Source organism: Candoia aspera, chromosome 4, assembly GCF_035149785.1.
Source record: "Candoia aspera isolate rCanAsp1 chromosome 4, rCanAsp1.hap2, whole genome shotgun sequence".
Lineage (NCBI taxonomy): Eukaryota > Metazoa > Chordata > Lepidosauria > Squamata > Boidae > Candoia > Candoia aspera.
The window spans coordinates 8,461,098-8,478,821 of NC_086156.1; the positions used below are offsets into that span (position 1 = coordinate 8,461,098).

The 17,724-nt window shown below is 41.7% G+C and overlaps 1 protein-coding gene across 3 annotated transcripts in view; it reads left to right on the plus strand.

The window, feature by feature from the left end:
• Positions 1-17,724, plus strand: part of RBM33 (RNA binding motif protein 33) — an 84,311-nt gene that overhangs the window by 57,058 nt on the left and 9,529 nt on the right. For 2 of the 3 annotated variants that reach the window (XM_063303375.1, XM_063303377.1), the window contains exons 16-17: positions 6,433-6,645; positions 8,793-8,984. In XM_063303375.1, coding sequence (XP_063159445.1) covers positions 6,433-6,645; positions 8,793-8,984 — 405 coding nt within the window. The remainder of the gene's footprint in view (positions 1-6,432; positions 6,646-8,792; positions 8,985-17,724) is intronic. The other variant, XM_063303376.1, reaches the window with a different exon arrangement.

Sequence of the window (17,724 nt, forward strand, 5' to 3'; positions counted from 1 at the left end):
TCTGTGGATTAATCTACTGTGCACAAGGTAATTTGCATTGGAAAATTTATCTAATACAAAGTGAAAATGGTTCCATACAAATTATCCTTTGTTGTTGTTGTTTATTTGTTCAGTCGCTTCCGACTCTTCGTGACTTCACGGATCAGCCCACGCCAGAGCTTCCTGTCGGTCGTCAATACCCCCAGCTCCCCCATGGACGAGTCCGTCACCTCTAGAATGTCATCCATCCACCTTGCCCTTGGTCGGCCCCTCTTCCTTTTGCCTTCCACTCTCCCTAGCATCAGCACCTTCTCTAGGGTGTCCTGCCTTCTCATTATGTGGCCAACATATTTCAGTTTTGCCTTTAATATTGTTCCCTCAAGTGAGCAGTCTGGCTTAATTTCCTGGAGGATGGACTGGTTTGATCTTCTTGCAGTCCAAGGCACTCTCAGGATTTTCCTCCAACACCACAGTTCCAAAGCATCTATCTTCCTTCTCTCAGCCTTCCTTGTGGTCCAGCTCTCACAGCCATATGTTACTACGGGGAACACCATTGCTTTAACTACAAATTATCCTAGAACTGACTATATAGATCAATTTTCCAGTTTATTGTTTTCTGAAAAACTCATATCCCTGATCGAACCCAAGAAACATTCTGAATCTAATAAACACTTGACTCCCGGCAATAATGTATTCAGTAAAGCTGAATTTGGTTGGAACAGATCGTCTTCTAGTAGTTACTGAAAACGTCTGTAGTGGTGGGGCTCAATGTATGGACCCTAGCTGGAAATGAATGACTAACGCAACATATATCACTGCAGAAAAAGTCATTTATGCCTCCCAATCTTATGCTGCAATAGGTAGACTGATGGGAAGGTCTCCAAGTAATGTTTTAGTTATGAGCAGATTTTAAGTCACTGACTGAAACAAAATCTATCTGCATGGCCCAAACCAACTAAGGCATGTGTCCTTCAAGACAGGTTTGAATTGGCAACTCAGGTCAGCCTGGCTAATAACTAAGGAAGAAAGTTCGAAAGGAACAAGTCTGTAAGGGGTTTCCAGTCAGCAATAAACATAGATACTGTCTTTTCTCTAAACAAAGAAGTCAGTTTGGCCATCTCCGCAAGTTCCATCATCTTCACCAACCATTCCTCCATGGTGGGTAATGCCGAATCTTTCCATTTTGCGCATACAATAATCTTGCTGCAGTTGTATACAAAAACAGAGTTCCATGGCTTTTTTCCAACTCTTTGTCTATCCCAAAAGAAAAGCCTCCGGTTTTGACTGTATATTAATCTTTAAAAATCCTCTGAATTAGTGTATGTATTTGAATCCAGAATTTTCTGGCTGTTTTACAAGTCCACCAAGCATGGTAAAATGTCCTCGTTCACATTTCCAACATAAATTGGAGTAGTTATCTCAGTAGGTTAGAATGAGAGATGCCCAACCGCAAATAACCTGCAACTCTGGCAGGGCGAGTAGGACCCCTCTGCTCCCTCTGAATAACATTTTAGAATATCAGTAGATTTGCTTCTCTGGAGAACCAGATACCCGTTTCTATTTTAGAAGATTTGGGGAATGGAGAAAGCATGATGGAGGGAATATGGGAAAGGATGATGGAAGATGCATGCCTTGCCTTTCAGGAGAACAGGGATACTATGGTGTAAGGTTGACTTAACTACTTTTGGTTCTAGACAGGCATATTCTGCAATCTTTGCAAGGAATTTCCTTTGAATGTGATGGAAAACAAAGTTCATATTTTCCCAATCCTTGGCTTTTAAAATACTTAATAAAAACTAACTACTAGTATTTGCAACATATTTTAGCACATATTCTTATGATTAGAAATATTCCTTGAATGTTTCAAAGCACACAATTACGTTAATTTCACTTTATTTTCTACACAGTATAGTTTTTTTTTTTTTACCTTTTTAATCGAAAGAATAGATAGATTATTGCAATTTCTGAAGTACTGCAGCTCAGCCATTTTATTTCGCTTCCTATAACTCCACGTGGTGAAAACAGCCTGACTGGGCTGGGGACAGGAAGAATGTTTACGCTTTCAGCACCAGCTGAGTAGTTTTTCAAGGAACAGCCCTATAAAACCTTACGTTTTCAAAAATGTAATTTTTACGGCTACAGCGGCAGGCACCCACATACGTTCTGCAGATATAGTGATCTTGACACACACAGCAGTCCACCTCTATTAAAGGGCCGTTTATTTGATAACGCTAAGGATATTTACTATCTTCAGCCAATTGTAAAAAAACATGGAAGTGTTGATGTATGTCTTAATTATACTCTGTGGATGGGCTTTACTGCAAAAATAGAAATATATGTTATATATTGAGTAAAGATTTCTTTATAGCATCTTCTATATTCAAGCGCCGGAAGTCTGAGTTTTATATATATGGTTCTCATACGTACACAAGTACAAAACCAGCCCTGCTATTTTCTAGCAATATACTTAAGGCAAAGGCTAATTCATGCCCTCTCAGAAAGTGTGGACAGAGAAAAAGGAAGTCAGAGTAGGCTTCCATTCTGCACTAATATGTGAGACACTAATTTTGAGTGTCACACATACGGTACTGTGTTTCTGGAGGAGACCAGTGGGGAAAAGCTGGTGTAAATCTGAATCTGTACCTTGAGTGCTAGCTTGGGGCTAACCCAGATAAACTCGTTTGCAGTCTTCTTACTTTGGCCTTTAAGGCAGAAAACAATATCCCTTTTTTTTGAGTCTTAGATCTCAAAAGTGATCAAACATGAACCCCTCTATAATTTACTTGCCATGAATTTGGTTTTGGTTGGTTGATTAATAGAAATACTCAAACAACTTTGTGTGTGAAACTGAAAAATACGGAATTGTGATACTTGGATTTGACAATAGGATAAACAATGGACAGTAAAAATAATGGGAAATATTTGGTAAATTTAGAGTAAGAGCTTGATGTAAATGTATACCTATATCTGTGACAAAGAAGGTTGGGAATCAGTTCTTTTTCTTACGTTTTTCTAGCTTTTTCTTTCTTTCTTGCATCTTTGATGCTTTCACTTTTTCTTCGCCTTGTTCTTCTGTTTGCTTTGATCTTTGCTTTTATGTTTGTATTTTGAAATTTTTAATAAAGCTGTTTTAAAAAAGTATTCAAATGAGATAAAACGTATGGAGGGTTGCTAGCTTGGCAGTGTTCTTACACCTTTTGGTTTTAAACTGCTTTTATTTATTTTACCGAATGTACACTTGAAGTTGCTAACTACCCGTGCACCATTAATTGGTTTAAGTAGTTTCTTTCTCCTGCTTTCTACCAATTAGTTTCAAAAAAGCAGTGATGGTTGAGAAAAGCAAGCTGTGTATTGAGGCTTGTAAAGTGACTTTTACTGGGAATGTGGTTGTGGCACAGCTTGCTGTTCTTCCTCAGTAGAGAGGCTAAAAGGTACCATGTCTTGTTTAGACTGCAACTCATTTCCACAAGATACAAGTGCGGAGATACGTTTGCAGCCCCTGCCCCTGCGATGCAATACTTCACAAATCAGACCAAGTTTATTTTCTTTGTGTGCTTTATCCAGCATGCACATCCGTCTCATCGTTGGGTGGTTATTTGAATTAGCTTGAGCAAAGATTATATGGATAAACACAGCATTGTCACTGCTAATAGAAACCTATGCAGTGAGGTCTGAGGGCTGCAAGATCGGTAACAGTGCCGATGACAGTGAAGTATGGCCTTATCGAAAGGAGAATTCATAAGAGGCTGCCCTGGGATACTCTACCACTGTCCTTCTGCGTATCCTGACAATGTTATCTGTCCTCTCAGTGCCGAGTATCAAATGTCTATCATGAGTATAGAAATTAATTTAATGTCACCTGAAGACATGCAATTAATCTTTTAGAGGTTTTCATAATACCTTTACAGAAAGAGTTGCCAGTTTGGAGGATTTGGATTTTGGGGTTTAGTTGAAGATAAGGAAAATTAATTTTTCATCAGGGTTAATACAAGCTAGCAGGGCTACAAAGGCTGAGAGAGATGGTTAGGGAATTTGTCAAGTGTTGTCACTTGGAATAATGGTGCTTAACGTCTGATAGGTGCAATCAAGAGTTGAGATTTCTATAGAAAGGGATTAATCAATTTGCTCACTACAGAATGCACGTTAGTGATACCGTTCATTTGTGCAGTTTTAAGAATTAAAATAAGATTTGATCTGTCAAATTGCAAGAAGCTCTGACAGTATCAATGGGGCAGTATTTTATCAGGACATCCTCAAAGCATTTGTTATAAATAAAATTGTCCAGCTAATATTGGTAGCAAACAGACTTCATCTTCATTGTGAAACTGTCAAGGTATCCGTGATAAAAGTACAGCTTACAAAATTCTGGCTCTCCTTCATTGCTCTTATTTATTGAAGTCCTTCCTAAAAAAAACATGATCAGAGCTAACTTTTCTAAAAATAAATAATGGAATTGAAAACTTCTGAATCTTACTCATATAATTTCTTGCCTTCTCAACCCAAGTTAATTAATTAAGATGACTTGAAAGGAAACAAATAACAATCTTAGTTTTTATGCTGTGTAATAGGGTGTTAGTCTATAGGTCTCTTGTGCTGTACCCCTGAAGATAGACTTCCACTTAAAATGACATATAATTATCATAATGGAGGGAAAGTATCCCATTTCTTGAATTTTCATTTCTTTTAACACTCCAGATTTGCAGATCTTTTTTATTTGCAGATCAGCAATTCAAAATATGCTGTGACAAGGGCTCTTCCTGTTGAGCTTTACTTCTGATAGATCAGCTTTTTCACATACATAATCCTGCTCTTGGCTTGTCATTCAAAAATAATGCAACTATGAGCTTCTGAAGGGGAATTTGAAAATGTTGCTTTCAGTTCAAAGTAGGAATAGTGTGCTTATGTGTGTATGTATGTATGTATGTTTGTATACATGTCTGTGTGTGTGTGCATAAGTTTGTTTAGGATTTACCAGCAAGGACATGTTATATTTCTCTACTGCTGTAAATATGCAGTCTTTAAAGTTCTGTAGAATGTAACCATTGTGGGGAGATTTCACTGTGGGTATTTCACTTCAAATATTTTAAGATGTAGAATAAAAGATTAGAGAGAAAAACCTCTTAGGATATGTTTAGTTCTTATTTTCATTGTATCATCTAAATTTAAAATACATAGGTCTTTGAAATGTCTATAGCCTTTCTAGAATTGTATTGGCTTTAATTAATACTTAGAGTTTGGGATGGAATATTTAAATCATGAATAACAGAATGAGATTTCCTCAAGAGGTTTCTTAAGGAAAACATCACATACCATGGTTTGACATGATTTTCTTTGAATAATATGGTGCCATAGTTAGAAAAGGTCTGTATGCTGCAGAAAGACAGCAGCCTGGCTGGATCAGACCTAAATCCTAACTCATCTTGATCCAGCATCCTTGCATTTCCATTAGGGATGTGCAAAACATTCTGTGCATGGATCAGCAAGTATTAGATGGTCCGTGTCCAGGCTGAAGTATGCATATCTCATCTGGTCACAGATCTTGAATGCGTGTGTGTTGGCAAAGATGTTCCAGGGTGAGAGGCAGTAGCTAAAACGTGGGAGGGCTAAGGCAAGGTAAGACACTCTGGGAAGATTGGGGAGAGGGACATGTGGAGCAGGTAGAAATAAGATGGGAAGTTGGTGAATATGGGCTTAAAAAGGAAAATTGAGGGCCTGGGTAGGTAAACCTTGCTTGAAGTTAAGTGCAGTGGTGAGTAAGGGAAAGGAAGATGCTGGAAGAATTGATGGGCAGGCTGGTGCAGAGGTGGAGAGGAGAGAGGAACAAGTATATCAGCCTTGTCCTAGTTCCCCTGTCAGAGGAGGGAGCCACCTGACAGGGAAACAAAGGCAATATAGTCCAAGATATCTGGGTTTGGGTTTGGACAGATTTTGACTTCCTGGAAAGGTCTGGATGAACTTTTAAGCCAGAATGTGTTTGATTCATGCTTGGAATAAAACACATTTTCCATTTTGTGTATATCTGCCAATTTTGACAGTCACCAGTATGAGGTGTCTTCATGCCATAAGCAGTACATAAAGGCAACAAGTCCCCCAGCTTTTTGTTATGTAGAGTAGTCACACTGACTTAAAATTCTGAGAGTTCAGAGCCCCAGAAGTAGAGGGCTCCAAATTGTGGAAAATTGTACCGGAATTTGATCACATATATGTCTATTGAAAACTGCATAACTCTGTGTTTTGTAACACTTAAGGAATGATCATGCAGGAAGGAAGTTCTACTAAATGCCTTCTCTTTCTAACCCCTCCCAACTTTAGGAAGCCATGCCCATTCTCTTCTGAATAAAGCATGGTGTTAATGCTATTTAATCTGTTATCCAGGCTTTGTTCTGTAGTAGCAGTTGCCAAAAATATGTAGATTTTTTACATCTTGAGCAGAATGTTTTCGATTTTCTACAGAGTGGTGAGAATGTTGGCTTTACTCATTTGGAAGGACCTCCTCACCGGCTTCCACAGCCATCAGAGCAGAGACATCAACCAATGCGGAAGGTCACACTGACAAAGGGGACAGTGCAGCAACTGCATCAGCCTCATCAGCACCATCTATCACAGATTCACTCTACGTTTCCTCAAGGACTAAAAAATATCCCAGGGATACATCAAGTGAAAAAGGTATTGATTCTGGTTCCTACTGATATCTTCATTAGTTGCTTGAAGAAATAACTGTTCAGGGTTATTGAGACACTGAATTTGTTAACTACATTAGCTGGTAAGATAGCAGAAGGAGAATTTGTCTTGCTGGTATAGATTTGGGAGTGTTGTTTGGACCTCAGATAGGGCTTTTGATGATTGAAACATTTCTATGTGCATGGTGGTCCTCAGGTAGCATTCCCATATCTGATTGTTGTTTATTCGTTCAGTCGTTTCTGACTCTTCGTGACTTCATGGACCAGCCCACGCCAGAGCTTCCTGTCGGTTGTCACCACCCGCAGCTCCCCCAGGGACGAGTCCGTCACCTCTAGAATATCATCCGTCCATCTTGCCCTTGGTCGGCCCCTCTTCCTTTTGCCTTCCACTCTCCCTAGCATCAGGATCTTCTCCAGGGTGTCCTGTCTTCTCATTATGTGGCCAAAGTATTTCAGTTTGGCCTTTAATATCATTCCCTCAAGTGAGCAGTCTGGCTTTATTTCCTGGAGGATGAACTGGTTTGATCTTCTTGCAGTCCAAGGCACTCTCAGAATTTTCCTCCAACACCACAGTTCAAAAGCATCGATCTTCCTTCTCTCAGCCTTCCTTATGGTCCAGCTCTCGCAGCCATATGTTACTATGGGGAACACCATTGCTTTAACTATGCGGGCCTTTGTTGTCAGTGTGATGTCTCTGCTCTTAACTATTTTATCAAGATTTGTCATTGCTCTTCTCCCAAGGATTAAATGTCTTCTGATTTCCTGACTGCAGTCAGCACCTGCAGTAATCTTCGCACCTAGAAATACAAAGTCTTTCACTGCCTTTACGTTTTCTCCCTCTATCTGCTAGTTATCAATCAAGCTGGTTGCCATAATCTTGGTTTTTTTGAGGTTTAGCTGCAAGCCACCTTTTGCACTTTCTTCTTTCACCTTCATCATAAGGCTCCTCAGTTCCCCTTCGCTTTCAGCCATCAAAGTGGTATCATCTGCATATCTGAGATTGTTAATGTTTCTTCCAGCTATTTTAACTCCAGCCTTGGATTCCTCAAGCCCAGCATGTTGCATGATGTGTTCTGTGTACAAGTTGAATAGGTAGGGTGAGAGTATACAACCCTGCCGTACTCCTTTCCCAGTCTTAAACCAGTCCGTTGTTCCGTGGTCTGTTCTTACTGTTGCTACTTGGTCGTTATGCTAAATGGATCAGTACAACTAAATGGATCAGTACAACCCATATCTGATACTTCCCAGATATGTTGGATTCCAACTCTTAACATCTTGAGAAGCATCAAACAGAACTGATGGGAAATGTATTCCAACACTGGAGGTCACTGTATTGGGGACCCTTTATCTAAAACCCTCTTGTAAGGTCTTTGCAACAGTGCAATTTCATGTAATAGAAAAGTGTTTGGGGGCCTACATTTTGCAATCCATAGAAGTTTATTGCCATAATGTATGTCAGAGTTGTTGGGGACTTGTCTTATGGAGTAGCTGTAAAGTGGGAAGAGCTAACTTGAGTTGAGGACACTGTTGGAAATTAAGAGTTTACGGAGGCAAGGGATGATGCTCTGGCAAGCCTTGGTGTTTTGGAAGTGTTTTCTCCGAGGGATCGAAGTGTCAGGCCCAACCCAAGAACAACGAGGAATCAGTCCAGCCAAACTTCAGTTCTTTATTTGATCACACCGTATAGACAGAATCTTGCCAGACTAAATCTACTCTACCTAACCTAAGGGGGAATAACCTGGGAAGGCTCTAGGACAGGGTTATTCTGAACCTCTTTGTCTTCCCACGTTCTATCTCTGGGCTATGTTGTCTCTTGTCCTGCCCCCCTCCTTGGAATGTGCTCCCTCCTTCCTGAGAACCAGCTGCATTACTGTAGTCCATCACAGGAAGTTCCTGTTACATTGGAGTTTTTCTGTGATTTCCTATTCATAAAATGAATGAGAGTGGATCTGAGAGGAATGTGGCTGTCAGGACAACAGCTGTGTTGACGAGCGGGACTTTAGCCATTTGCCAACCACCTTTGAGTTGGCTTCTGTTTTCATGATCGCTGTCTAAGAGAATATATAACTTTTGTGTTAACCTGTCAGTTTCCATAAGCAGAAGCACTCAATCAGATACTTTTTTTTTTCTCAGCAGGGTCTTCCACATGGGAGAGGCAGGGGCATTACGGGCCAGATGGGCCGAGGCCGCTTGATGCCAAGTAAACCAAACCTGCGGGTGGTGGAGTGCAAGCCTCAGCCCTGTGTCGTGTCAGTGGAAGGGCTGTCTTCATCCACCACGGATATCCAACTGAAAAACCTGCTCATGTCGGTAGGACCCATTCAGGTAGATCATCCCCCACTTTGGTTACTCCTGCCAGAAATCTTTTGTCCTACCGAGCTCTAGACTTCAGATAGAAGAGGCACAATAGGAGGTGTCTGGCTGCTAACTACATATATTTAAAGATGCCCACCACCCGTGTATCTGAAAGGGGGGTGGGAAATACTTTTGCATCAATCAATGATACTCCCCTGCAGCCCAGTGGATGTGTTTGCAAGTTTAACCTGGTTACTGATTTAACTCATTTTCTGAATCTGAACTATACATTGCATACAGATAAACCAAATGGACTGGACTGGATTTGCACAGCACAAATAAGCCCCAAAAGAATTAACTAAAAATAAAACTAACCCCGCTTAGCAGGTTACACCAATGGAACCACTGGGTCTTGAACTAGGTTGGTTAAAATGTGGCAGGGTGCAGTGCCATTTGGCATTTTGCACCCACAAGGACCTCTCCCAGTTTGTATAGAGCTCTTTTCCGTCCCCTCTCCAATATGCTAACGAGGAATGAAAAAAATTATTCCATTCAATGCTAACAAGGAAATCTAATGACAAGAATATTCTCTTAAGCAAATACTTTCATGGAAGTGCATACTTATTAACACTTTGGTTATTCCCATGAGCAAGGACTGAGCTCTTAAAGGCCTCTTTTGGATGGACTGCCTCTCGATCAAGGTAGCCTCCGACCATTCGGGAACTTTCCCTGCCAAAACTTTAAATTCAAGGGCATAATCAACAACCAATTTTTGTCCCTGAACCAGTTCATTCAGAGCATCCTTAGCCCTTTCCTTAGCCAGGGGATCCTCAAAATACCGTTTCAAAGCGGCTAGAAAGGAATCAAATGCGGTCAGCGCTGGGGCTCTTGATTCGCATAACTGGACATGCCAGTCAGCTGCTCTGCCCTTCAGTTTTGTGGCAATAGCTGTAATTTTGGCCCCTTCTGAGGTAAAACAATGTCCATATTGTTGCATATAATTCATCGCATTGTTAAGGAAGAATGACAAGTTTGTGGGGTCGCCATCAAACTTCACTGAAAAGTCCTTGGCTACCCCGCCGCTTGGAGGCGCCCCAACCAGTGGACGAGCCGGGGTAACTACCACCGGAGTGGAACCACGGAGAGCCAGGGAAAAGTCCCTTGGCCGGCCCCTTCCCCTCGGAGCTGGCGATGGGGTTGGTGGGACGCTGTAACCCCCTGCTGCCCCCAGACCGCCAACGACCTTTACCAGGTCACTCACTGCGGTTGAAAGTGAGCGTAGCATGTACTCCGTGGATTCCATCTTGGACTCAAGGACTCTGATCCTATCTGGCGTGGTGGAGTCCTCCAGCCCCGGCCCTTCAGGTCGCTGACTTCCCAACACTTTTGTGGACTCTCTTTCGGGAGTCAGTGGGCATCGGAGTTTCCATGTGGTGCGAGATGTCCCCGGCCGGGGGTCTGCCAGGGCATCCCACAGGAACTGTTGGTGTTCGGCGAGCCCTTCGTCCGTCGGGTCCCTCTCCTCCGGGCTAGAGCTTGGATCTCTGGAATGGGGTGCGGGGTGGGACGGGATGGGAGGGGGCTCGAGTCCCTGCTCGGGAACGCCGTCTCCAACAGCTGTCTGGTCGCCTCCCCAAATCCCGTCGACTCCTTCCCCAATTCTGCCATCGCTAACTTCTTCTCTCTCAAGAAAATTCCTTGGTAGAGACTAGCGAGGTTTGTTCGTGGAATGATTCTCAGCTTTATGTAACGATTGCCCTACTCAAATAAAAAGCTCAGACTCCAAATCTGAGTTTAAGGTCTGGTTTATTTAGAATAAGGTGCAAACAGAAAGAAAGCTGAGAATGAGAAAAGCGCGCCTAAACTCAAACTAAATAGCTCTGTTTCCAACAACGATCCCCCCCCTGCATATAGAACAATCCCACTTTCCCAGGTGCTCCTAACGAGCTCTGCTGATCAACGGGCAAAAAGACCTTGACATTTAAGAGATAACCCAAACACATTCCTTCCTGGCACAGCCCTACACATCTCCCCGTACAAGGTTTATCAGCAGCACCCTCCCAGCCAGGAACACGCACCAACACTCTGGCATGCGAACCGTTACGATGGAGCGAACATCGCAACGGTGATCATGACACCTACTCTCCCATCTAGCTATGTCAGAAGTGGTACCCAGGATTGAGTTCTTCCTCACCACTTAGAGAAATTAACCCTTAAGCCATTGTTTCTCAACCTTGGCAACTTTAAGATGGGTGGACTTCAACTCCCAGAATTCCCCAGCCAGCTATGCTGCCTTAAACAATAGAGGATCCTGTCCTCATTCTCAACCAGTGAAGGAGGAAGGGAAATGTAGGGCCTGTTCTGTGGGGTAAAAATTTCTCAATGAAACCTCCTTTATGGAATGAATCTATCTCCCTCCCTCCCAGTATTTCAAGCTGAAGCCTCCAACTTCAGTTTGAGTACTGGTGACTTAGTCTCGCACCCCAGCACTAAACAGAACCCCTCTACCTCGTTTTTCCAGGCCAGCTAAGTTTGGCCAGGTGCTGCCTCATAGTGGCTTGGGAATTTCAGAAATATGGTTTAAAGTGGGAGCTGTTGGATTAGGATTAGGCATGTATAATTTGAATAGATTGATACAGAGACCCATCTGTCTCTTGCTCTTGTTACAAATATTTGAGATTAGTAGTATCAGCGTTCTGTGAACCAGCTGGGGAAAATGTTCCTTGCCAATTCCATCTGTCTCTAGGTGAAAATGTCAACCAAAGTACATTTTCAGTTTCAAGGGGAGGCTAATACAGAATATCCATGGGTGTACCTTTCGCTAATAACTTGCCATCTGTCTTCAAATGGCTTTGGTTTTATTACTTAAATACGCATTTGCCATGCTTTCTGGTTCTTCTGTTGGGTCCGCGTGAAGATACTACCTACCTAGAGAAATTTTCTGCAAGAGTGTAGGAAGCAAAGAACTCTTACTGTGATGGGTTCTGCTGCTTCTAGATCTTAGGACTTTACCTGGTCACACTTAGTTGGGAGTTTCCCATTTGCAAGCTCTGAGTATTAGAGAAGGACAGAGTCCTGTCAAGGCACAATAATTATCATGTGGACGGGTTGTCTTAATTCAGTGAGAAAACCGTGATAGAAGAAAACAAGTGAATGGGCAGGGGGTGGAAATAATTAAAGCACCTCCACTTTCATAAAGGGAAGCAAAAGATGAAAGAAAATTGCTGTCATCACTTCAGGGGGACAAAGATGAGCGTGCCCACTTGTTGTCACTCTTCTTGTGAAGAGGGTGGGTCCCTTCATTGGAGAATCTTCTATATCCATGAAGGCCCTCTGTAAATTAGGATCCTTAATTGATGGAGGCTCTTCATGGATAGAAGAGGTTCTCTGTTGCAAACACTCTCCGTATATGAGGAGGGAATGAAAGAAGCAGGAGGTTAGCATGCAGACTGAAATTCTGAGCATACTTACCTAAGAGTAAGGACTCTTGAATTCAGGGACTTATCACAGAATGAGCATGCATTTCGTTGTGTTTGAAGCCAGACACAGACACTTTTGTTGACCTATTTTCTTTTTGGAAACAAGGAAAAAGAATACTCCAAGGATGTTTCCCCCAATTTTTACTCAATTTTCTGGGAATAAGCTGGGATAAACAGAGTTATCCCGGCATAGCAGTACCCTATGTATGCTTAACTAAAATGAGTCTTGCTACATACTAAGTGTGCCTAAATTAATGCTTGCTTGTGCTCAAATTTCTACAGTCTCTTTCTGAGTATATGTGGGTCCATGAGAAAATGGTTGTGTATATGCAGATAGTAGATCAATTGATGGGGAAATCAGTTAATTTTACAAATAGGATACCTTATTTTGTAGGCAATTTATTTTAATGAATAACCATTAATTACACTGATATTATTTATTTTTCTCCCAGCCAAGCATGTTGTGTGCACACTTTGTTGAGAGAAAAAGAGCATTCTCTAGTATTGGATCCAGTGTGAGTGGGAACCTCTAGATGACAAGGTGGTTGAGCAGAGTACTGAATTTGTGCGTGTCTCTCTGTGTATGTAATCCCCTTTCCCCCCCATCTCATATTCTTCGGAGTGGGGATATCTTAAATTCAGGGTAATCTCCATTTCATTTAAATAATGTAACTATAGGAATCAGTAGTGCTTTTTTCTTGGTATCTTCGGACTCCCTCTGAGAGTATCACAGCAGCAGCCCAGGGAGGACGAACTCCAGTACCAACTTGCTGGATGAAACTTACTGAGCAGGGAGCATAGTGGGAAATCCAGTTATGCCTTCCACAGTATCTGTCCAAGGCACACGGAATGCTTGGCTCTGCAGGCAAACGTCTAAAGTGCCCCTTTTATGTTTGTGGTTTTGATTATAATAAAAATAATAATTTAATAATAATTTATTAAACTAATATGCTGCCAGATTCTCTATGACCCTGGGCAGCTCACAACAATAAAAGAAATTACAATAAAGTCAGTAAAAGATAAAGTTAAAAGATGGCAAGCACAGTGAAGCAAGGGGTCTCACTCTCCCTTGCCAGAGGCCTGGGTGAAGAGCCAGGTCTTCATGGCTCTTCTAAACAAGATCTCAGGGGAAACGTCATTCCAGAGGGCAGGCGCTGCTACAGAGAAGGCGTGCATCCGAGATCCCAATAGAGGACATTGTTTAATCCTGCGCCAGCCCTGCAGGATTGAATTGGCCAGGCAGATGCTGTGGGAGACAGGTGGTCCCTCAAATCACCAGGCCTGTGCCCCATAGGGCTTTATAGGTGACAACAGCACTTTGAATTATACGTGGGACAGTTGCAAAATTCCTTCCCCTTGTGATCTCGTTCATAAGAAGTGATGGAGAACCATTTTATTTTATTTTATTTTATTTAAATTTGTTTCACCACCCATCTCCCCCAATGGGGGACTCTGGGCGTTTTACAATAACCTGTATTTTTGCCTGTAATCATGAGAAAAGGGGAGGAAGGGTCACTTTCTTAAACCTTCGAGCGTATCATAGAGCACCTTCTTCATAACCCCTCATATTCCTGTCAGAAATGGAGATGCACTGGTGTGGGATGTGCCAGCTAGTCAACCATGGCCAGCTTTCCCATTCAAAAGTTATAGACTAGACTAGACTAGACTATACATATTCTATAGAGAAAAAAATTAGAACAAATTGGCTGTAACCAGCTGATCAAGAGCTGCTACCAGTGCATAATAAAATAAATCATTTTTTGAAAAATGGAAGAATTGAGGAAAAATCCCACCACCACCCTGCGGCAGCCTGATTCAACATATGGCTCATTAAAGTAACAGTTTTGGTTCATGGGGAGTGTGATTCTGAGATATTTATACTTTCTGAGCTGCCAGTAGGCTTAATCTCTCTTGAGGCCCTCTAGAGACTGATGACTTAAATTCTGGCTAAAGTAAATATTCTGGGGTGAGTCCTTGGCCCAGCTACCCTTTGGATAGCTACAGCTCCTTCCTGAATAAGCAATTAGTTTTGGATTTGTCTCATCGCAGGCTATAAACCTCTCCTCTCCTTCCCCCAAGTCATGTACTCTAGAGGTCCAGATAAACCCTGGCAGAGCTCAAGCAGACAGTCTTGGACCTTGACATCCAAAAACATAGATTGAAAAATTCAGACATTTGCAAGCCTTTTCCCCTACTTAGATATTTTTATCATATCCTTCGTGATCCACATAGAAGGGAATTTACATTGGTGTGATTGGACGCACTGCACTCAGTGGTTGGTACAGGAAGGTATCACAATGTCATTCCTTATCAGGATCACCTTTGCGAGTGCTCTGACAACAAGGTTGAACCAGTGGCACATGGGCTACTAGACTGCCTAGTTTCAGAAACCTTGCCCAGGTAATCAGTTCAGACGACTAGGAAAAGCCAGCTCTTTTTCCTAGTTTTCAAAGCCAGCGTGATGGGATGGGAAGAGAGAGGGAAGAGAGAAGACCGTAAGGAAAAGAGAAAAGGTAGTTCTGACCACTTTGGGTTCTGGGCCTACTAACCTTGGGCTTTCCTCTCAGCACCACTGTTGCCTTTGGCTTCTGCAGATCATCTCTGATGCCTTGATGGTGATCCTGAATTTGAAGGGTTCCCTACCTTCCCTAGTGCTAATACTGCTAAGTTAATGCCCCATGAAGACAGCTTGAGCATCTTCTACCAGTGGTTGTATAGAAAGAAGCCTGTGCGGTTCAAAAGATTTTCAAACTGCTCTGACCAGAAGATCAATTCTTGCAGCTGTGTCTCTTTTAGTAAGCTCTTGAGTTGTTGGAGCAGCACTATATTTAAAGGGAACAGTTGCGCAGGATGTTTTTGTGTTCCTTGAAAATACTAGGGGGTAAGCCCATGTAACTGTTCACTTACATTAACAAATGATGTGATTTGTAGTTCAGAGTTTCTCAACCTTGGCAACTTTAAGATGTGTGGACTTCAACTCCCAGAATTCCCCAGCCAGCATCATTGTTGTAGTTCCAGATTAGTACTGTGGTAGTAGTACCATGTCATAAGATAACTCATTTTTGTAATATAGGGTATTTAGGTAGTTGCAGTCCTACTTTGGGGGGAAAATAGCCACTTAACTTGGCCTTGTGTTCTCTAAACATTGTACCAGATTGACAGAAGTCCTGCACCATTGGAGTTTCTTTGCATTTCTGTTTTCTGTGCACTTTTAAAAATCCAGTTGCGTTTTCAGTACAGCCTGAAAGATGACTCCCTGCTTGATGCTCCCTGCCTCCTGCTTGACATTCTTAGACGTCTGGCACAACCTTGTGCTCACTTTAAGTAACTGCAACATTTTGCTGTTACGCATTTGGCTTTGAAAATGATTATCCAGTTAATAGTTTATAAGCTTAAAACCCCAGCTTTAAAATGAAACACATTGCGATTTGACATAAAGAGGTTCTGCTGACGTGAGAATGACATTGAGGATAAAATTTATTTATTATTACAAACTGAACACGTTTACGGCATGACTTATATTTCTTTGTAATCCCTGAAGTAATGGAAAATCTGTGGATCTCTCCCTCTGGCCTGTGTCAGATATACTTGTATGCTGTCAGTTTCCCGCACAGGAGCTATTCCCTAAATCCAATTTTTTTTTAACCTTGTTAATGGAAATTACCTTGTTTTTGGTCTGCACCACCTTCATATAGCTAGCCGCCTCAGCTCTGCTGCTTTCTTTTCAGGATCTAAATATAATTCAGGAAATAAGCTCTCTTATTCTGCGTGAAACCCTGCATTTTGATTTTTTGTTTCCAATGTACAAATAAGTCAGTATCCACCTTAGGATAGAAGTAAATTGGCTGTGATGGATAGTATGCAATGTGAAGTCCTATCACCTTACTTGCAGGATATGGCTTAAGCCTATTTTATCTTTTGTAGTGATGTGGTTGGTGCTGCCTTGATGATTGTTTTGATACTGCTCTGGTAAAGTGAGTATCCTCCATGTACATAAAGCAGATTGTGTGCACTGGGCTGCTAGCAACCCACCTTTCATTGTGGCTGGTGTAGAGGACTCTGTGGATGTTATGGTTTGCTATCAGGAATCAAGCCAGCAACTGTCTTGGTTGCTCTGCCCTTTAATGCAGTGTTGGTCACGTGAGAGTGGGGCTATAGATCCATGCCCAGTGGGTATCCAAAAGGTTATAGCTATGATCGAATGAACATATATGAAGGGAAGACTTTAAAATGTAAGGATCCTTTGGGCTGCGCACATACTCATTGCTAGCCCTGCAGAAACTATCAGATTAGGTTTGAGAAATCCAGTGTCAGACCATAACTCTATCACATAGCTTTACATTTTTCACGGAGAAAATCACCACTGAATTCTTTGCATTTTCAGGTAGGGCTTGAAAAAAGCCCTGTTAGAAATCCTGGGAGCCACAGTCCTCGGTTAGAGGGCCAGTAGTCCAACTTGGTATGAGCCAGCTTTTGGACTTCCTTTGAAATGCTGTTATTAATGGATGAATTTATGTGTATCTATCTGAGATATATAATATATATTCAAAACAGAGCTTTGAATGCAATATTCTAAGAGTTAGCACATTTCTCTTCTCCGTAACAGGGATCTAAAAGTTAGGGTTCAGGAGGTTCACTGGGATTTGTGTAACCTATCTCTCCGCCTTATTGATGCCAGCAGGCGACGGTCAAGTTGGTCTCTGTATCTTGGTCCTGTCAGTGAGTGAAGAGACTCTTCAGTGAAAAGCAACTAAATATGCAGCTTTAAGAAAACTGAAACTGACTTTTGATCCAGCTATTCGAATACCTCTTAAGGAAGAGTTCTGCATTTTAGAAATAACAGTTACACGTAGGGAATATCTCTGGAATCCAGGAAGTATTAGTAAAAGTTTCTTTTGGGTCAAACTCAGTTTTGGTGATTTCTTAGACTTGTCTGTATAAATTTCTTGGTAGCAATGTGAAAATAATTTTCCGCGGCCACTTTCTCTTTGTTTGTCTGTTTTACTTCTCACTCTGGCCTACAGCTTGATCTCTTACCCAAGTACTAACCGAGTCTGGCCCTTTGTAGCTTTTTGAGATCAGCCAAGGTTGAAAAGCAAATAGCTTATTGTATGAAGATAAAAAGATTATAGCTTGCATAATGTATCGGGAGAGCAGAAGTTGAACTTACTATAAATAATGTAATTAAGATATGCAGACTTAACTCCATTTTATGTTTTCCTAGCACCTGTATTTGGAATCCCAAAAGCAGAAGCTGGTAAAGTAAGTTATTAAATAAAAGTAGCCTCAAG